Source organism: Molothrus ater, chromosome 20, assembly GCF_012460135.2.
Source record: "Molothrus ater isolate BHLD 08-10-18 breed brown headed cowbird chromosome 20, BPBGC_Mater_1.1, whole genome shotgun sequence".
Lineage (NCBI taxonomy): Eukaryota > Metazoa > Chordata > Aves > Passeriformes > Icteridae > Molothrus > Molothrus ater.
Genome location: NC_050497.2, coordinates 2,097,038 through 2,117,462, shown reverse-complemented (window position 1 = coordinate 2,117,462; position 20,425 = coordinate 2,097,038). Strand labels below are relative to the sequence as shown.

Here is a 20,425-nt window from a genome sequence, read left to right as displayed (position 1 = left end):
AGGTGGATGAGGGCTTTTGAGGGGGGTCACTGTGGGAACATTCCTGTGGTTCCTCTGGATTGAAATCAATCACTGGCTCACCCAGGATTGCCAAACTGGCCTAGTGACAAAGGGGTTGATTCCAGTCCTACCCTCCTCTTCCAGTCCAGCACCAAACCATCTCTGCAATGTTTGCAGCACAGAATCCTTTGGCCTTGGGGCTGGTTCACCCTGAAGCTTTCATCCCAAGCTTTCATCCCAAGCTTTTCCTGCCCACTGCATGGATTGACTCACACTGAGAAGGAAGCTTGCTGCTGCTATTTTTCAAGCTTTTGAATGGAGAATGGAGAGCTCTCTTGCTGTGAGGTTTTGCAGATTTCACTTCATCCCTGGGGGAGATTCCTCCTCAGCTGCCCTGGCAGTGGCAGCCTCCCCCCAGAGCACCCTGCCCGTGCCTCTGACCCTGCCAGCCCAGCACCAGCCCCTTTCATCCCATCAGGAATTCCTTGAGCCAACAAGTTGCAAGCCCAAGCCTAGCAAAGGGATATTTCAAGACACACAAGGCCAGGGAAAGTCCTTGCTGTTTTCATATAAAATCCTGTCAAGATCTCAAAGGTTTAAGAGTTTTCTGTGGGAGCACAAATCACAAAGCTCATTCCTCCTTCCGAGCTGTCACTCCCCTAATCTGTTTGACATCCAGAGGCTGTGGTGAAAGCATCCCTCATCCCTCCTGACCCTCCCTTGGTGGGGAAGGCTCCCACCCTCTCTTTGATGTGCCTCTATCAAAGGAGCCAGACAAGCTTTGAGGGAGCAGTGGGGACAGACAGGCAGATCCAGCCAGGGGATGCTGGATCTGAGGAGAGTTCAGCACTGGGAGCAGCAGCTGGGGCTCAGCACCCAGGGCCCAGCACCAGCCCTTTCCTTCCCAGGGCTGAACGAGCCATCCTGAGGGAATCCAGCTGCAGCAATTCTGGGGGGATGCTTTATCAGCATATTTCAGGGAATGGAGGGAGCTGCTGAGTGGGACAGGAGGGCTGGGGCAGTACCTGGGACCCTTGGTGAGAGTGTTCTGAGCTAATGTGCCTCACTGGAACTGGGGTCCCTATCTACAGCCTCATTCCATCCCAGCACCCTCCCTATCCTCACCCCCACTCCAAATCCATCCCTACTTCTATCCCAGCCCCATCCCTACTCTCATTCCCATCCCAGCCCCATCCCCATCCTCATGCTCAGCCCCAGCCCCATTCTCACCTCCTCCTCATTCTGATCCCAGCTGCATTCCTACCTCAGCCCCATCCCGCCCTCATCCTCATCCCCAACCCAGCCCCATATCCATCCTCATCCCCAACCCAGCCCCATATCTATCCTCACCCCCAACCCAGCCCCATATCCATCCTCACCCCCAACCCAGCCCCATATCCATCCTCATCCCCAACCCAGCTCCATATCCATCCTCACCCTCAACCCAGCCCCATATCTACCCTCATCCCTATCCTTATCCCCAAACTAGCCCCATATCCATCCTCACCCCCAACCCAGCCCCATATCTATACTCATCCCCAACCCAGCTCCATATCCATCCTCATCCCCACCTAGACCCATATCTGTCCTCGTCCACATCCCATCCCTATCCCAACACTCATCCCCACTCCAGCCCCATCCTCCCCCTCATCTCGATCCCTAATGCCCAATCCCTAACCCCTATCCCTTCCCGATCCCTAATGCCCATCCCATCCCAATCCCTAACCCCCATCCTATCCCGATCCCTAACTCCTATCCCTAATCCCGATCCCTAATGCCCACCCCGATCCCTAATGCCGATCCCTAATGCCCATCCCGATCCCTAACGCCGATCCCATCCCCATCCCATCCCCATCCCGATCCCGCCCCATTCCCGTTGCTCTGCGCGCTCTGTGGCCGCCAGGGGGCAGCCGGGGCCCCGAACGGCGCCACCCGCGGAACAAAGGGACCCCAAACCCGACCCCAAATCTAAACCCGACCCCAAACCTGACTCCAAACACAACCTCGACCCCAAACCTGACCCCCAAACACAGTTCCATCCCCAAAGCTGGTCCCACATTCAAATTCAAACCAGACCCCAAACCCAAACCCAGACATAAAACCAGCCCTGACCCCAAACCCAGCCCCAATCCCAACCCCAATCCCAACCTCGACCCCAGCCCAATCCCCACCTCCAACCCATCCCCATCCCCAAGCCCAGCCCATCCCAGCCCAGTACTCACCTCCTGCTGGTGAGGAGAGGATCCCCTTCACCCGGAGGTCCAGGGAATCCAGGGACACCTCCATGTACTCCATGCTGTTCTCCTGGCTGGGGCCCTCCCTGCTGCCCAGCGAGGCTTTATAGGCTTCAGCACCTGTTTGGGAGCAGGGCATTCACACAGACCCCACAGGAACAGCCACCCCAGGGCTGTGAGGCCGTGCCCAAGCCCAGGCTGTGCAGGCTCCCTGTGGGACCCATGAGGGCAGAGCACAGGGAATGTGCCACCAACATCTGGGCATGGCTGGGCACTGCTCTGCTCACACTGAGCTGCCTCCACCCAGGCAGGGAACAGGAACAGGGGATAAATGAGATGGGTTCAGCCTCTGCAAGGGCACAAGGAAGGGATGACCCAGGGCTTGAGCATCCTCCTGCCCCCAGCCTGGTACACACTGGCCATGCAGAGCCAACTGCACCTCAGGAGGAGGATGAGACAGGTGACATCCAGCTGAGTGAGAGGGGAAACACAAAAAAGTCAAGTTCTGCCTCCAAGTGAGCAGAGCTGCTGCTGGGAAGGGATTGTGGGAGAGGGAACTGAGTGTCTCTGCACTCCCTTGGCTTCACTTTCTCTCCTGCTTGGCTTCTGCCAGTCCAGCTTAGCCAAGAGAGTTTGGGTACCCTTCCAGACCAGCTGAAGGGGCAGAAAAACAGCCTGCATGTGAAATGCAGAATTAGGTATTTGCTGTGACAGGGCTCAAGGGTCCCTGTGGCATCCTGGGAGGAAGAGGAGGGAGCCAGGTGAGTGACAGAGCCCAGGCACAGAGCAGGGGCTGAAAAATGGTCAATTCACTCAGAAGCACCAAAAAACTGCTGATACAAAAATGATCTTTTTGCCTGAATTAGCAAACCCAGAAGAATAAAAATAAACCCTTTGGTGGCAGTGGATGTCTGACACCTTAGAATGAGGCTGAAGGCACAGCTGCACCATCCACCTTATCTCTCCCATGTTACCTTTCCCAAGGAAGAAGCATCACATCCTGCCTCTCCTCACCTCTCCCCTCTCAACAGAGCTCACTGAAACCTTCTTTGGTGCTCAGTGTCTCAGGACAAACAGGAGAGACCTTGAACAACACCCACACTTGGGATGGGCCTGAGGCAGCTCCTTCCAAACATTGTGGTTCTTCCACAAGGAGCAAAGCCAAGCTGCACATTCCATTCAGCTGCACAAGCACCACACAAAAGCAATGGAGCACCACTCCAGGGTGGTTCTTTCTTTCCTTCTGCATCTAAACATCCTCCCTGGAGCTCATGGGACAGGAGTCCACATGGACATATCACACAATCCCAGACTGCTTTGGGTGGGAAGGGACTTTAAAGCCCATCCCATTCCAAACTCTGCCATGGCAGGGTCATATCCCACTGTCCCAGGCTGCTCCCAGCCCTGTCCAGCCTGGCCTTGGGCACTGCCAGGGATCCAGGGGCAGCTGCAGCTGTGCCATCACTCAGCACCCTCTCAGGGAACAATTCCTCCTATATAGATAACATCAATTTCCTGTCTTTCAGTCTGAAGCCATTCCTCCTTGTCCTGTCACTATCTCCCCATATAAAATTCCTCTTCCTCCTTTTTGTAAGCCCCACAAGGCCTTTTTTGGATACTCTAAAATAAAGGGCTTGATGAACAAAATAAAACTCCTGCCACATTCCAAGGACAAAGCCACGAGTTCTGCTGTGACAGTGACACCAGCAGCCCCTGCCAGTGAGGGACAACCCCACAGCCTGGCTCATCACACAGCCCAACCTTGGGAAGGAAGGGTGAGCCCAGGCCCCAGGTCCTTCCCCCTGCACCTGGAAGGCTCCCTGGGGTGGAATTTAGGAACAAACCCCCATCCATTACCTAGCACACCTCCTTGTTTCTTTTTATTCCTCCGCCTCCTCTTGCGGGTGGGTTTCAGCCATGGACTGTCTGTCTTCCCTTTCCTCTTCAGCAGCTTCTTCTTGACACTGGACTCGGAGCTCTGGGGAAGCAGAGAGGCCACGTGCACGTCAGGCATGGTGGCACCAGGGTCCCTTTGTGGAACAGCCCTCACCCAGCTCGAGCAGGACTCTGAAACCAAGGGCTGCTAAGATGCCTTTATAGCACTGAAAAGGAAACCCAGGCACACGTGGGGGTGGATTTCCTGTCAGTTCAGCAGGCCAGGCTGCACTTTCTCTTCCATGGAGGCCCTCACACCATGCTCATGAGCAGCACTGCAGGTGGGCAGGCCCATGCACACTTCCAGCTTCTCCCAAAAATTAATGGTAGAATCACAGAATATCCTGAGATGTAAGGGAGCCACAAAGAGCACCAAGTCCAGCTCCTGGTCCTGCACAAACACCTCACCCTGTGCCTCAGAGGGATGTCCCAACGCTTCTTGAGCTCTGGCAGTTGTGTTTTCAAACTCAAATATTCATGTTTCTCCACAAAAAACCCACTTTGCACTTGAAGGGCCACCTGGCAGGGCTGGAGTGGACCCAGGGGAACTGAGCTCCAGAGCAGCAGAGCAGCCCCATCCCTGAGCCAGGCACAGCACAGACCAGTCATGCAGCAAATACTCAGCCACACGTATAAATCTCAACAGACTTTGGGTTTTGCTTTCAAAAAAATTCAGTAGTCTGGGGTGAGGTTTCAAAATCAACATCAGAACAGGAATCAGGCACCCCAGCCCTGCCAGGGTTTAATGCATCAATCATAAAATTCATGTTCAGACTGAAACTGTCAGCTCCTGATGCTTATCCAGCTGCCAGCAAAGCCCTGGAAAACCTCCTGGTATCACTACCAGCAGCTGGATCAGGCTCTGCCTCCACAGGCAGCTGTGCCAGGCCCTGCTGTCCCAGTGAGGGAACACGTGGAGCTGAGCCCTGGCTCTCCAGGGTGTCTGTGCTGCCCCAAAATCCCTGAGTGTGGGCCCAGCACGTGGCTTTACCCCAACTGCATCACTCTGCTCGTGGGAGAGAGGTTTGTGTGTGAGCCAGTCCTGTCTGGGAGCTCAGTGACTCAGCAGAGCTCCAACCTCTATCCAGGAGCTGGAGATCCCACCTGGGAGTTTGGGTGTGAGTCCCAGCCCAAGCCCTGGACAACAAACTGGCCTGAGCCACCCAAAACAGAGCCAGGCTGCCCAGCCAGCCCCTGCTCCTCCTGGGCTGCTGCAGGGTCACAACATGAGGAGCCTGAAGAGCTTCAGGGATTCCCTTGATGTGTTTTGTGAGCATGATTCTACCTTCAGCTCAACACATCAAGAATTTTCTCAACTCTTTCTGAAGAGTTGGGTGTCTGAAATGTTGGCTCCTCAGCCTGAGAGGCTGTGGAAGGACAGTTTTCAAGGAAAGGGGAAGGAGGCAGGCAGAGACATTCAACGAACAATCTAAATTCAAACATCACCAGGTTCTCTTCACCAACCGTCTAAAAATAAAAAGTAGAAATCCCCAGCAGCTGCTGAAAGTCCTGACCTGGTGCTGTACGACCAAGGTCCCAGGGAGAGTGTCTGTCTGTCTGTCTGTCTGTCTGAGTGCTGTTTGTCCCCTGGTAAGAGCTGCTCACCAGGAACAGTGAATTTAGGCTGTGGGCTGGGCCAGTGGATCTGGGAACAACCTCACCCCAGCAGAAGCTGGGGTTGGTGAGAAAGCTTTGCTGGCTCCTACCAGGTGCCAAGTGTGCATCTGAGGAACTCAGGCACCCTTAAACACCTCTGCTAACATTCAAATGATTAAAAGCAGTCAACACCTCATTGAAAACAACAAAAGCGCATTAGTTAGCATCAGAATGTAATTAATTGTGCCACGGATCAGGGTTAAGCACCTTGTGGAAAACAATACTCTGTGTGTGGGTGGTTTCAGAGAATGAGTTTTGTCAAGGAGACTTGAAACTGCACCGCTTTGGCTTTGCTCTCTCTCTTTCTGGCAGCAGTGCAAAGGGGAAAAATTATTATCAACAGGCCACGGGCTGAAAAACACATTTAGCAGCCCAGCTTACCAAGTCAGACTCGTCTCCATCCTCCTCCTCCTCCCCTGATTCTACAGACTCTTGCTCTTCCTCAGACTCGCCATCATCGATCTGCAGCCACCATTTGCCCAGGAACAGAATGGGTCAGTCAGGTCGGGTCTCCCAACACAGAGCATCCCCCACACCCCTGGTGATCCCAGCAGAGCATCCCCCACCATCCTGCTGTGCCCACACACACCAGAGCACCCCAGCCCAACCTGCACATGCACCGAGCCCAGTGAGCTCCAACCACATCATGGAACATCCATGGGGATGATAGAGAGAGAGAGAAAAAAGAAATTCCACTCCAGAATAAAATCTTCCAACTAAATTTCAACTTCTTTGATAATCCCAAACCAGCCTCATGTCTGTACTGTGTATCAAAATTTGGGGGGAAAAAAGCAATTAGATTATTTTAGTGCTTTCCCAAGCAAGATTGGGAAGATGTCTCCTATTGGTTCACGGGATCCCAGAACTACACATGGTGGGGGTTCTGCAGAGTGGATCCCAGAACTGTGTAGGGCTGGAACTGGAGGGAGGTGGGGAGACCCTCACAGGTGCAATGGGAAATGGTGACAAAGGGCCTCTCTACCATTGCTGATCCTTCTGTCATCTTGCAGGTGAAAAAAACCCTAGAAATTGCTTCAATCCATGCCCCTCCTGTCCCTGCTACCCCCCCATGCTCCTCAGCCCCACTCAGGGCACAGGAATCACCTTCCTGGCGTTGTCTGCGTCGGACGCGCTGTCCTTGGAGGTCCTGTTGTCATCCCCAGGGAACATGGCTGCCTGATCTGCTCCATGATCATCTTCCTCTTCCAAATCATCCGAGTCCTCCTCCTCAGAGTCCACATCTATGCTTTCCCCGTTCACGTGGGGGCTGCCATCCCCCAGCTCCTTGTCACTCTGGAAGTCACCCAAGCACACGAGACACAAAGACATCATCAATTCCTGGGACAGAGCAGCTGCATCCATCCCAGATTCTCCTCTGTGCTTGGAGCTCTAAAGCTGGCTCTGTGTCCCTGCAGAGCTCCTGCCATTGTCACCTCAGCCTGTTGGACCTGGGGACCACGAGGAGTCATTGCAGACTCACATGGTTAGGGGAGGAGAAGCCCATTCCAGCATGGAGGGATGCAGGAAGGTTTCTAGGGAATGGAAAAGGAAGTTACATCACATTGGGATTTTCATATCACTCCTTGAAATCCAGCACTGTTCTCCTTGAATTCTAAGCCCAAAACTTCAGGGCACAGGTCACAGCAAAAGCAGAATTTCATCAGGAGTGAGTCCATGTCTAAACTTTTATAAGTAACCAAGTGTTTTTCTGTACAGCCTCAGGCAGCAATATGAGATCTTGAGGATCAAAACAAAAAGGGGCATGCCTGAAATCTCTCCAGTTGCCCAGGATTCACAGGACAGAAGGGGAACATTCATTGGAAAAGGTTTGTTTAGCAGCTGGTACCTGAACAGCCCCTCTGGAACAGTCATTCCCAAAGCAGCAAGGCTGCTCTGGGCAGGAAGCTGCTGCCAGAGGGAAGAGGAGACTCAGAAGGGAAGATCTTGATCCCAACAAGCCAGGACATCCCTGCACCTCCACATGAGTTTGGTGTCCCAAAAAAGGGAGATGTAAGTGACAACAAACACGTGCAGTGGGCTCAGTGCTGCCCTTACCTTGGCACCCACAGAGGAATGAGTTATGCTCTTGAACATCTCTATCATTGTTCTCTGTTTTAACACTTTGGTCTTTTTCTTGGGAACCAGGCTATAGGTTCCCATTCTCCGTTTTTTCTTCCGAGATACTGCAGCAGCTGCAAGAGAGGAGCAGGAGGAACACAAAGTTTGCTCAGGAATGAAAAGAAGGGACAGAGAGCAGGGGCTGCACTGCAGAGGGACTTTGGACAAAGGGCTGGAGGGACAGGACACAGGAATGGCTCCCACTGCCAGAGGGCAGGATTGGATGGGATATTGGGAATTGGGAATTGTTCCCTGGCAGGCCCTGGCACAGGGTGCCCAGAGCAGCTGTGGCTGCCCCTGGATCCCTGGCAGTGCCCAAGGCCAGAAATAAATTTAAAATCTTCAACAGGCTTCAAAACAACTGCTAAATGTGAGTTCTTCATGGCAATTCTGCTAAAAGTTTTTTTTTAAATCAAATTAAATCTCATGAAGTAAGGATTTATTTAGAGGCATATGCAGCAATGGTAAAAAAACAAGAATTCCCAGAAAGGGGTGAAAAGATCTCTCATGTGTATAAAAATATTACATCTAAGGATTGTAATAAAAAGGATCAGCACAAATTTTTAAGTCAGTTTTCTCACCACCTTTCCTGGTTCTCAGCTACATAAAACAGTCACATCTTTGCTATTCTTATTAAACAGGTTTCACCCACAGTTTGAGAGAGGCACTGAGAGCAGAATGCCATGCAAAGGAAACTCCAGGATGCAGTTTGAGCTCCCTGTGCTCACATGTTGTGGGCTACTGGCTGGACAGGGCTGGGAGCAGCCCGGGACAGTGGGAGGTGTCCCTGACATGGCAGGGGTAGCACTGGATGGGCTTCGAGGTCCCTTCCAACCCAAACCTTCTGTGATTCCATGAAATCACACCTGTGGGCACTTCCCAGTGCAACAGATTTATTTACAAGTGAAGCAGAAGATGACACACGGATGTGCAGACACACAGACAGCTTCCTGCCAGGGCTGCCCAAGCTCTGAGTGCCCTCTGCACACTCCTTCTGGCCCCTCCATCAGCACACACAGCACCAAACCCTTCAATTATCCTGCGTTTGGCAGTGCTGCTGGTGTTGTAGGAGGCTGAATGGAATCCAATTGCTCAAATTGAGACTGCAAGGCCAACAATACCGACTGACAATGGAAGCAATCTGACAGTAACTGAAGAACACACGGGGAAAAGGCACCTTACATAAAGAGCTGTTTGCCATTTAATCTCATTTCACACCTACTATGGAAGTCTGTTTGATTCCTTTCACTCCTTTGATTGGGTCTTAATTTGTTAAGTCTCCCTCTTGGCCTTCTAATCAAACCAGACATCGCAGCTCCCTGCCTGCTGCTGACTTAGGTGAGTGCACAGCACAAGGATGCTTGGTGCAGGCTCTTTTAGGAACTGCCAGCTTCAGCACCACTGTTATTGTTTGCAATTGCACAGCCTGTTCCTTGGAAGCATTTCTTCATCTTCCACGGTAATGAAATTTCACCAAAATTTATGAAGAGACCGCTAAAAAATTCTGTGAACCCAATTAATTTTATTTATAAGGCTGTAATTCTTGGTAAGCAGCTGTGGAGATATTCAAAGCCCTACAGAACTGATAGAAACCTCTCAGAACATCCCAGAGGAAAAAAGGATCAAAGCTTTTCCTCTAAGAAAAGCTTTTAGTAGAAAAAAAGGAAGGGAACCCTGGAGGAGACTGAGTGGCAAAAAGGTACGAGCAGACTTTTAACCTCCTCATGTCCCTCTCAGCCCCACAGACAGGTTTGGGAGCTGGGAGTTGCTCAGGACTCCAAGATTCCAGCCCTTCCCTTTTTACCTGTCTGTGACTTGGTGGTGGCCACATAGCTCTGGTTCTGAGGTAGTGACTGGTGAAGGCCCGGGAGAGAGGGCAGCGCCAACGGCTTCACAAAGTCCAGCATGTTCTCAAACTCCTTCTCCTTGGATTCCTTCTGATCTCTGCTGTCTCTCCCATCTTTGGGGTCTTTACTTGCATGCTGGAAAACAAAAGGCAGTTAAATTGAGTTTTTGTATTGAAGAAGTAATTAAAAAAAAATTCGGAAATTAATTGGAATTCCTTTCTCTCGACCAAAATCTCTTTCATCTGAAGGCAGGAGGAGCACATTCCCAGCAGGAGCACATTCCCAGCAGGAGCACACAGACCAGGGGGCTTTGCCCAAACACTGCCAGCCTGGCTGAGGGGCTCCCCAGGGCTGAAGGCTGTGCAGGTGACAGGTAATGACAGAGGGAATGACAAGGAGCAGGCTCTGTTCACACAGCTCTGGGTGCCTCTGGAGGAGAGGAACCAACTCAACCCCAGCACTTATTGCCTGTCACACCAACCATGCCCAGCAACACTCCTGCAGAGCTGGTCTAGAGGAGCAGGCAGCCAAGGAAATGGATTTTCCTTTTGGACAGCACTTGGCAGCACTGAGCCTCAGCAAAGGCTCCCCCTCTAGCCCAGCACACACCAACCACAGCCAAAGCAGCATTTGTGACACTGAGGGGCATCCACAGAGAGCTGTCCAAGCTTCCCTTAACCCCCTGTTCCCACTCCAGCTGCTGCTGTTCCAGGCCCCAGGCAGGCTCCAGGCTCCTGCTGCAAACCAAAGGGATTTTGTAGTCATTCCTGCAGCTCCTCCCAGGCACCACAGCCACTCACACGTGCTCTGTGTGAGCTTGTACCCAAGACAAAGTCAAATCCTGCACCTCTGGTCATGAAAGAAGGGTTCCTACAGCTCCACAGAGAATCATTTAGGTTGGACAAGACCTTTAAGGTCACCAAGTCCAACCACAAACCCAGCAGTGCCAAGTCCACCACTCAGCCATGTCCCTGAGTGCCATTTCTCAGCTTTTGATGTTACTTCAGTGTTTTCCTCCTCTAATTTAGGAAACAATCCCCTTCCTGTGTGTCTAATTCCATTTTATGTACCCTAAAAGCCTCAGACAGAGAGATCCAGACTGTGTTTGTGTTTCCTTTTTGCATCTGTGTTTATTCTTTAAACAGCCATGGCTTGGTGCTTTGGTGCTTTAATTCCTGTGCCTTTTGTGTCAAGTGTGGCAAAGGGAAGCCAAGGTCAGGGCAAGACCCCTCAGTCCAGCTCACTGAAACATTTTCCTGTCCCAGCCCAGCAAGGAGGTACCTGGTGAGACAAGGAAACACATGGAGGAACAGGAAACAAAGTCCCTGCTGGTCCTTCTCTGCCAGAGGGTCAGCAGACATTGGGGTGGCAGCTGCCTCTGCTGGGCCATTTTACACTGGATTTGCCCTCTGATTTATCCCACTGCATCCAGCAGGTCTGGCAGAGCTGCTCCAGCAAAACAAGAGAAAAAGGAGCAGAACACGAGGAAAAACTGGGAGAATTGGGATTGCTCAGCCTGGAAAAGAAAAGGCTCTGAGGAGACCCCATTGTGGCCTTCCAGTACCTGAAGGAGCTACAAGAAAGAGAGAGACTCCTCACAAGGGCACAGAGTGCCAGGACAAGGGAATGGCTTCACACTGAAAAAGAGCAGGGTTAGATGGGATATTGGAATTAGGAATTGTTCCCTGGCAGGGTGGGCAGGCCCTGGCACAGGTGCCCAGAGCAGCTGGGGCTGCCCCTGGATCCCTGGCAATGCCCAAGGCCAGGCTGGGCAGGGCTGGGAGCACCTGGGACAGAGGGAGGTGTCCCTGCCATGGCAGGGCTGGCACTGGATGGGCTTTAAGATCCTTTCCAGCCCAAACCATTCCATGAGTGTAAGGTTTAAGTGCTGCCCCACTTGCAGAGAACTCTTCTTTACAGAACTTTTGAAGCAAGAGCTGAAAAACCCAAGCAGAAAGAGGAATGCAGGCAGAAGCAAGGCTGGAATAAAAAGCAGGAAGCAATAAAAGCACTCAGGTTCAGGCAGGCAGCCCCAGCCACTGCTCTCCAGCAATGTGACCTTGGGAACAAACAGGGAAGAGGCTGAGTCCCCTAATTAGGCTGTGCCACGTGTGTGGTGCTGGCAGAGGCAGGCCCAGCAAAGCCCTAATGATAATCAGAAATGACCCACAGCAAAAGGCCATCAAAGTGCCAATGATTCCTGCATCAAGCCCATAACTTATGGCTCAATTGCCACAGCTTTTCTAAAAGGCCAGCAAGTCTTGGATTAAGGATTTCAAAGATGACAAATCCACCACAGCCTTTGATATGTTGTTCCAATGCTTAATTGCTCTCACTGTCAAATAATTAAATGCATTATGTTTTTGCAACTAAATTAAAAAGCCCTGTCTCATCAGAACCTCTCACTCCCAGGAGACACTTATGGAGTATGACCAACTTCTTTTTTTTTTTTTTCTTTTTAAACTTTCTCTTCAATAATTGTAATAAAATCAGCAAATTAATTTGCCATAGAATCATTTTCTGGATCACTCCTGAGTCTGCTCCCAGTTGTTCTACCCCTTAAAAAATGCACGTCAGGAGTGCAGGGCACAGGATGCCAGGAATAGTCTCAACAATACTATTTATACCTCTCAAAAGTCCTGAGTTTATAGATCTAAAGGTTAACAGTAACTCTTGGCTACACAATTATTCTGAGAATTCCCAAGTCCCCTGATATATCCAATGCTTTCCATTTATAACTTAAAATCAGAAAAATGAGCTTGGGACAGGCAGATCTGACACAAGTGTGAACAAGGGCTGCATTTTGTGTCCTTTAAGTGCAGGTTTTTGCAACTGGTCTCTAACAAAAGGTGCTGTTACTCCCAAACACCAGGAATTCACACTCAGGCCATGCCAGCCTGCTTGGAAGAATACAATCCAATTTTTAAATTTAAAAGTATTATGTTATTAGCTTGGGGTTTTTCTCTGCCTCTGTAATTACAACACAGAAATAAATACAAAATCTTCAACAGGCTGCATGACAACTGCTAAATGTGACTTTTTCATGGCAATTCTGCTAAAAAGTTTTTTTTAACTCAAATTAAGTCTCATGGAAGAGAGATACTTGAAGATACTTAAAGATTTACTTGGAGGCATATGCAGCAATGGTAAAAAAAATGAAGAATTCCCAGAAAGGAGTGAAGAGGTTTCTTGTGTTTATAAAAATATTACATCTAAGGATTGTAATAAAAAGGATCAGCACAAATTTTTAAGTCAGTTTTCTCACCACCTTTCCTGGTTCTCAGCTACATAAAACAGTCACATCTTTGCTATTCTTATTAAACAGGTTTCACCCACAGCTTGAGAGAGGCACTGAGAGCAGAATGCCATGCAAAGGAAACTCCAGGATGCAGTTTGAGCTCCCTGTGCTCACATGTTGGGAGGTACTGGAAGCCAAGAAAGGGCCATAAATGGGACAGAAAAAGAAACTGCAACACCAACATCTTCATTTCTTGCAGCCTCTCATGTGGTACCAGCTCATCCTATGCAAAGGACTGGAAAGTCACAACTTTGTGTAGGGAATAGTGAAGAAGGTGGGCAGATATTCCAACATTTCTAGCAGTGGTTGTGCCCAGAAAACAGCAAAAATGGGACCACCACTATGTCTAACCTCACTGTGAGAAATACAGCCAAGAAAACTGCTTAGATTGGGGCAAGAACAGGATATTTGATGTGTTTACAAAAATGAAACTCAAGTGCTGTCTACATTTTAATGGGATCACCCACATTTCTATTATTGGCACAGAAGTCCCCGACAGCAGCAGGGGGAAGTTATTAAAATGGCAAAAGACAGAATATCCTCAGTTGTTCTCTTCACTGAAAGCAAAACTACAGAACAAACCAACCTCAGCAATGGACCCTCATGTTGGCTCTATAAACTCCACAGGACATTTTTCCCACTGCCCAGCATTTAAAGGGTCTTCCCATCACTAAAACCAGCAAGATGGGAGAAGAACCAGAGTGTTGGTGGAAGGACACAGGCACAGGTCCTACCTGGGAGCAGGGCAGCTCTAAGCACTGCAGAAGGGCTCTTGATGCCTGAAACCACCTCAGGCTGAGATGATGGGCTCCCTTAGCTCTGTGCTTTGCAGGACTCTCATTTCCAGCACACAAACCAGAGCCAACAGGGCAGGAGGAGTGAGCTGGGCAGCCCTGCCACAGGGCAGCTGCCAGGGAGCAGCTCTGCCTCCCCATCCATCAGGAACAGGGTCAGGAGATTTTACCAAGGCACTGCCTTTGAAGAGCACAAAGCAGCAGCTCCCAGGGGGATCTGCCTCTAACAACTGGTGAGTGGTGGTTAAGCAAGAAATATCAGTCTGCTATAAAAAATTGATCACAAGCAGATGATAGTGCCTGTAGGAGCTGTAGGTGGTGCTGCTCTGCCTTTTCTCTGCTGCTGCAGGATTGTGCTTTTCACTGCTGAATTTCAGCAGCCTGATCAAACCTCACCTTGGAGCAACAAGCCTGCAAGGCTTTGCTCTTAGTCTAGATCAGATTAATGACCTGCTGATTAATATGTGCCCATTAGAGGGGGGATTCCATGGTGACTTGATTACAATTGCACTGATCTGAATGCAGTCACATTCCTACATGAAAACATGATTTAGGCAGACTGAGCTGAAGTGAAGATGGCCTCAAACCTGCACTCGAGGTGTTTCTGAAGCAGAGCACTCAGGGGTGTGGATCTCATCCCTGTCCCCTCCTGCACCAAACTGCCCCAGGCCAAGGGAGTGTCACGCATCAGTCAGAACGAAAGAGGGGAGGAGCCCAGGGCAGCTGTGCCACCAGGGCTCCTGACCCTACCAAACCCCTCTGCTGGGGCCAGGGCCGTTATTTCTGTGGGCTGTGGTCAGAGCTGGGGCAGCACCTCCAGCCAGCAGCAGCAGTTAAATATCAGGTTAAAGTTCTGCACAACAGCCTCACTCTCACTTCCCTCTGCAGCAACCCCTCTGTTTAAGGAGCCCAATGGCAGCAGTGTCACTCCTGAAGGAGGTTTCCTATCAGGGAAGGGTCTGCAGGGGCTGTGAGGGGCAGCTCAGGGCTCTGGGGTTGTTCAGCTGAGCAGAGTGAGGGCAGAGCTCCCCGGGGCTGCAGCTCCTCCCGAGGGGCAGCTCCCATCTCTGCTCTGGGCCAGGGACAGGAGCCAGGGCACGGCTGGGGCTGGGCCAGGGCAGCTCAGGCTGAGCTCAGGGCAAGGTTCTTCCCCCAGAGGGTGCTGGCACTGCCCAGGCTGCCCAGGGAATGGGCACGGCCCCGAGGCTGCCAGAGCTCCAGGAGCCTTTGGGCAGCGCTGCCAGGGATGCCCAGGCTGGGGCTGCTGGGGGGGCTGGGCAGGGACAGGGGCTGGGCTTGGGGATCCTTGGGGTCCCTTCCTGCTCAGGACATTCTGTGATTCCATATTTAACTCTGCCCAAGCTCACACACACTGACTTCACTCTGTCAGTCCCATGGAGCACACCTGGACACCCCTCTGGAGAGGGTCCTGGATGGACCTTCTGAGTCCTCCCCAAGGACACAATATCCCCATTATCACTACCCCCATTAGGCCCTGCCCTTTTGCTTTATGTTTCCTGCACATGGGAGGGCCAGGGCTTGCTGAGCAACCCCAGACCCCTGCAATCCCCTGGCTGCCACCTGCCTGCCCCAAGAGATGGCCACAGGGTGTTCTCCAGGCCAGAGGCTCCTGCAGAGCAGCCCCAGCCCAGGCCAGCACAGCAGCACCACAAAGGAGGCAGTTTAAAAGCTCTGGGATCAGGTATTTAATGGCAATGCTACTTAAGGGAATAGTTTGATGAATATTGGTAGAAAGACCTACATAAGCAAAGCATCTCCTGCTCCAAGCTCTTCCTCCCTGCCCACACTGTCTCCTCTCCCCCAGTTAAACTGGCACCTGGCATTTTGGAGACACACTGTGAATCAGGCCAAAACACTCATTTAAAGGATTTTTGCACTATTTCCTGACCCAGTCCTCTGCACAGCATAAAAAAACCCACCAGAGACACACACCCCAAACTCCAGCCTTGTGGTCACCAAGGAAAGGAGACACAACTTGGGGTTCCCAATTCATCCATCTGCTCCTCCTGTCTCCAAGGTAACTCTGGGATGCTCTCACCACCTTTCTCATCCCTTATCCCTTATGTTTTACTGAAGTTCAGCTCAGCAGCTGATTCCCAAGCAGAAGGAGCCTTCTCCAAGCACAGCACACACACAGACAGACACACACTTGCCTTTCAGTCTGCTGCCTGGCCCTGCAAACTTTGGGGTTCTTAACAGGGCTGTAAAATGCATTAGCAGTGAAAGATTCTTCCAAAAGGGCAGTGCTTGTGTTACTGCTCTGTTCAGAAGGGGAGCAGAAATGATGCTCTCTGCTCAAAAACCACCTTAACATGCAACAACATCAATTAAAATTGTCACCTGTTTCAGATTCAGCTTCGATCCCAATTCAGGAAGCAACTCCTAAACAGAGAAAAAGCTGGTTAAACTGGTGAGAAAATTCTCTTCTTCCTTTCAGAGACCAATTCACATGTGCAGGAAAAGGTTACCAAGGTCCCCTGACACCTATTGGATTACACAAAACAATTTCTTGGCCCCAGTGGGTTTCTGCAGGAGCCAGGGGGAACAAATGTTCACACTTTGCAGGCAGCAAAACACCTTCCTCCCCTCCTCCTCCCAGGCAGAACAGTTCTGCAAGAACAGTTTCACCAAGAAAACAACAATGCCCTAAAAATACTAACCAAGCAAACTACTGTGGTCTGTAATATCAGTTCCTGGGTGATTTCCACAATTTATTTCCTGGGATACAGCACCTGATTTCACAGAGGTTTTGAAGGGGACAAGGTGTGAAGGTTGGTACAGGAAAAGCTCCTGAGCTGAGGAGCCTCCTCTAAGCAGCTCAACAAAGAAATAATTGGGACAGAAAAATGACAGCTAGCAAGGACTCTGCTGCTCCAAAGAAAATAGCATGTAAATCCCAGAGACAATGGGGAAAAATGAGGTAGTAATTATCAGGAAGGCTGAACACACAGATGTTTTATTGTCTTGCAGAACTGAGATCAGATCTTGGGTTCCCATTCAGCTGCAGAGGCTTGATCAGAGAACATGGGAACAGCCTCTTCTCACCACCCTTCCTGGGAATGTTGCTTCTCTCCCTATTTTAAGCCCAAGGCAAATGCCCAGAGGAGCTGAGGACAGGCTATGTACTTTCTAGAGCAGCCCAACAAGTGCAGGCTTTGGTTTTGTGAAGCTGTTTTTGTCCTGTGAGCAAAGAAGGACCAGCAGCTCCATCCCAGTGTCCCAGCACTCCCAGAGCTCCCAAACACCACACCCCACTTCCCAGACACAAACCTTGAAGCCCAAGGGGTTGAATGTAAATATTCTTCTGATGTATCATAAAATATGAATGAGGGAAACAACCCTCCCAACCCAGCAGTCACCTTTAGGAGGGAATTGCCTCTTTCAATTGCTCAGCCCCATGGGATCCCTCTCTGATAAATTCCACCAGGGTCTGGGGGTTTGCCCAGCCTAATTCCAGTGCAGAATTGGGGGCTGGAGGCTGCAAAGCCTTCCCTGGGTAGGAGACACCCAGATGGGAGCTGGATGGCAGCTGGGCTGCCCTGTGCAAGCCAGGAAACCCAGGCAGGGTGAGAGCAGAGAACTCAAGCACAGCCAGGGCAAGGCAGAGGGAAATGAGGGCTCAGGGGGGCTGGCTGGAAATGCTGGCAGGCAGCTGTGGCTTCTGCCCCTCTCCTGAGCCTGGTGCCCACAGGTTTGTGATCCTGCTGTGCCCTTTGGACTCCCAGCTGCTCCCAGAGGCACAGGTGGTGCCACAGCCACGGCACCTTCCCCCAGCTGGGGCTCTCAAGGTGCCACCCTCTCTTTTCTCTTTTTTCTCTCTCTTTCCTTCCTCTAGACCACAGAGAGTCCCAGCTTTGGGCCTTTCACACCTCACATTGCTGTGCTGAGATGAGGGGACATCTGAGGGCCCTGTGGATCTGCAGGATCACAGCACCAATGCATTGCACCTTGACAAGGCTGCAGCAGCTTCCATGCATGTCTGGGAGTGATCCCAAGGCTCAGCCTTCCCTTGACTCCCTCCACCCTCAGACACAGCACAGTGAGAGGACCCAGCTCACTGTAGTCATATAAAGCATCACAGGGATGAAAACCAATTGCTTATAGTGGAGCTCTGCCTGTTGCAGGATCTATTCCCTACTTCTGGCAAGGAACCAAAAAAAGTAACCAAACTTGTCAATAACCACGACAAAGAGAGGCCCATTTCTGTCCTCCCCACAATGACATGAATGCACCAAATGACATTTCCTTATGCCTCCAAAAAAAAGCAGGGCTCTGCTTTATTAAGTGATGGTAAATCCACCCCTAAGGATTCTGGAGAGAACACTTCCCAATGACATGGAGAGAAAACATCATCTGGTTTAGCCCTATAATGATTCCTACAGCAAAGCAATCAAGCTGCCTCACAGATCAGCTCCTTGACAGCTTCTGAGCTTGGGAGGAGCCTCAAGTTTACATTCTATGCTTAATTTCCTTTGGGTTGACCTCAGAAAAAATCTAATTGGTTTCACAAGCAGCTCTGGATGTCAACAGAGGCTGATAAGCAATAGAGCCATGAGAGAAAGGCCATTTAGTGTCTCACACAGATCTGTTGGAGAAGGCAATTGATCAATTATATATTTAGAAATGCATTGGGGATGGGAGCTGGTGGTAGCCATGTGACCAACTACTTTAACATTTATGTCTGGTGGAAGAGAAAAAATAAAATAAAAATAACTAACTAAATAAATAAATAAATAAATATAGATATAGATATAAAAAATCTATATAAAAATATAGATAAAATATCAATATAAATATAGATTTATATATAAAAATATATAAATAAATAAAATATATTCATTTATATAAATATAAAATATTTTTATCTATTATATAAAATTATACATATTCAATATATTATATTTTTATTTTATAAAATATAGAAATTAAAAATAGAAATAAAAATATCTATATAAATATATATTTATATATCTATATAAAAATATAGGTAAAATATCTTTATAAAAATTAAAAATAAAAATAAAAATAAAAATAAAAATAAAAATAAAAATAAACCAAAAATAATAAAACCACCAATCTACTCAGCAGGCAAGCTCTGAACACCACATGTTGCCATGCAGCCAGGTACCCCCCAGACCCCAGAGAAAGCCAAGAGCAAGCCCAGCAGCAGCAGCAGCAGCAGCAGGAGCAGCAGCTCTGTGCTGGGCAGGTACATTACCAGGCTGGGGGTGGGTTTAGGCATTGTCTTCCGTGCTCTGTGCACCTTGACTTCAGCATTAGCAGCAGGGCCTTTTTTAGCATCCGTGTCCTTGCTGCCCTCCCCGAGCTTGCTTGGCATCGTGGCTTGGAGCTGGGCAAAGGACCCCACAGTCCTGCCTTTGCCTGCTCCTCCAGGCAGGGTTTTTGCAGCATGGCCAGTGAGAGAAGCAAAGCTGGTAGTCCTTAGAGGCTGCTCCTGTGCCATCTGCTTGGTTAGGATATATCCATTGCTCCCTGTGACAGAAGTCTGTGTGAAGTCATTTGCTTTCAGATGGTTTTGCTTCCCAGGCTCGCTGTCCGAAATGCCATTTTCTGCTATCCTATTTAATTTAGTAGAAGAGTCCTGCTGGCTCACTTTCGTGTTGTCCTGAGTGTTTTTCGCTGGGTTTGGGTGGCCCCCACCCTCGCTGTGCTCACAGGAACCGTTGGTTTCACCATCTACTGCCATTTTTGGTTCCCCCACTTGCTTTTCTGTAGCGCTTTCATCTGCAGCCATGGCATTAAACCCTGGAGGGAGAGGGAGGAAGAGAGGAGAAAAGGGTCACAAGTGGTGCTGGTTGAAACTCCCAAGCTGTACTCCAAGCACAGCTGCTCACAGTGGAAGAGCCACCCTGTCCTGTCCAGCCTGATGTAAATCACAGAATCCCAGAATATTTAGGGTTGGGAAAGACCTCCAAGATATCCAACCATGGATCAACCACCACCACATCAGTTAAAGCACAGCACTGAGTGCCAGGCTGCTCCCTCACCCACCTGCCCAGCCCTCCTGGCTCCTCACACGGTGACATTTGGGGTGGGTGGCCCAGGTGACAGCAGTGCACTTACTCCCACTTGCCTCAGCTGCAGATGTGGCCATTTATTCCCAACAATGGATTTTTCAAGGTAAATATTATCTCTGGCTCTTCCAATAACTGCATTTATTGCACCATATGTCAACACCTCACCTGGCAAACAAAACTCTGCCCCATCTTGCATCCGGATCTCTGGCAAAGCCCTTCCCAAAGCCAGTCTGATGTGGAAAAGCTTTGCTGGAAGAGCTGTCCCAGAGAGCTTTTATGGGCCACACACAGCCCAGCAGCCAAATGTCATCCCCAAATGTAGATCCCATCAGGGCTCTGCTGCTACAGGGAACATCACAAGGAATAACTCCCTGGCTAGCCCAGCTCTCCTGGGAATGTTCTTCAGTGGGAATTGGCTCTTTCAGCACAACAAAGCACAACAGGACCAGGATTCATGGTGTCATTTCAGAGGTAACAGCAGGAG

General features: G+C 50.1%; 1 protein-coding gene across 12 annotated transcripts in view; it reads right to left on the bottom strand.

Moving 5' to 3' along the window:
* Nucleotides 1-20,425, bottom strand: part of EHMT1 (euchromatic histone lysine methyltransferase 1) — a 122,967-nt gene that overhangs the window by 34,442 nt on the left and 68,100 nt on the right. For 10 of the 12 annotated variants that reach the window (XM_036393881.2, XM_036393889.2, XM_036393884.2 and 7 more), the window contains exons 3-10: nt 19,122-19,669; nt 16,244-16,285; nt 9,748-9,925; nt 7,881-8,017; nt 6,930-7,118; nt 6,207-6,287; nt 4,092-4,212; nt 2,223-2,354 (exon numbers count right to left, since the gene is read on the bottom strand). In XM_036393881.2, coding sequence (XP_036249774.1) covers nt 2,223-2,354; nt 4,092-4,212; nt 6,207-6,287; nt 6,930-7,118; nt 7,881-8,017; nt 9,748-9,925; nt 16,244-16,285; nt 19,122-19,669 — 1,428 coding nt within the window. The remainder of the gene's footprint in view (nt 1-2,222; nt 2,355-4,091; nt 4,213-6,206; nt 6,288-6,929; nt 7,119-7,880; nt 8,018-9,747; nt 9,926-16,243; nt 16,286-19,121; nt 19,670-20,425) is intronic. The other 2 variants (XM_036393891.2, XM_036393882.2) reach the window with 1 other exon arrangement.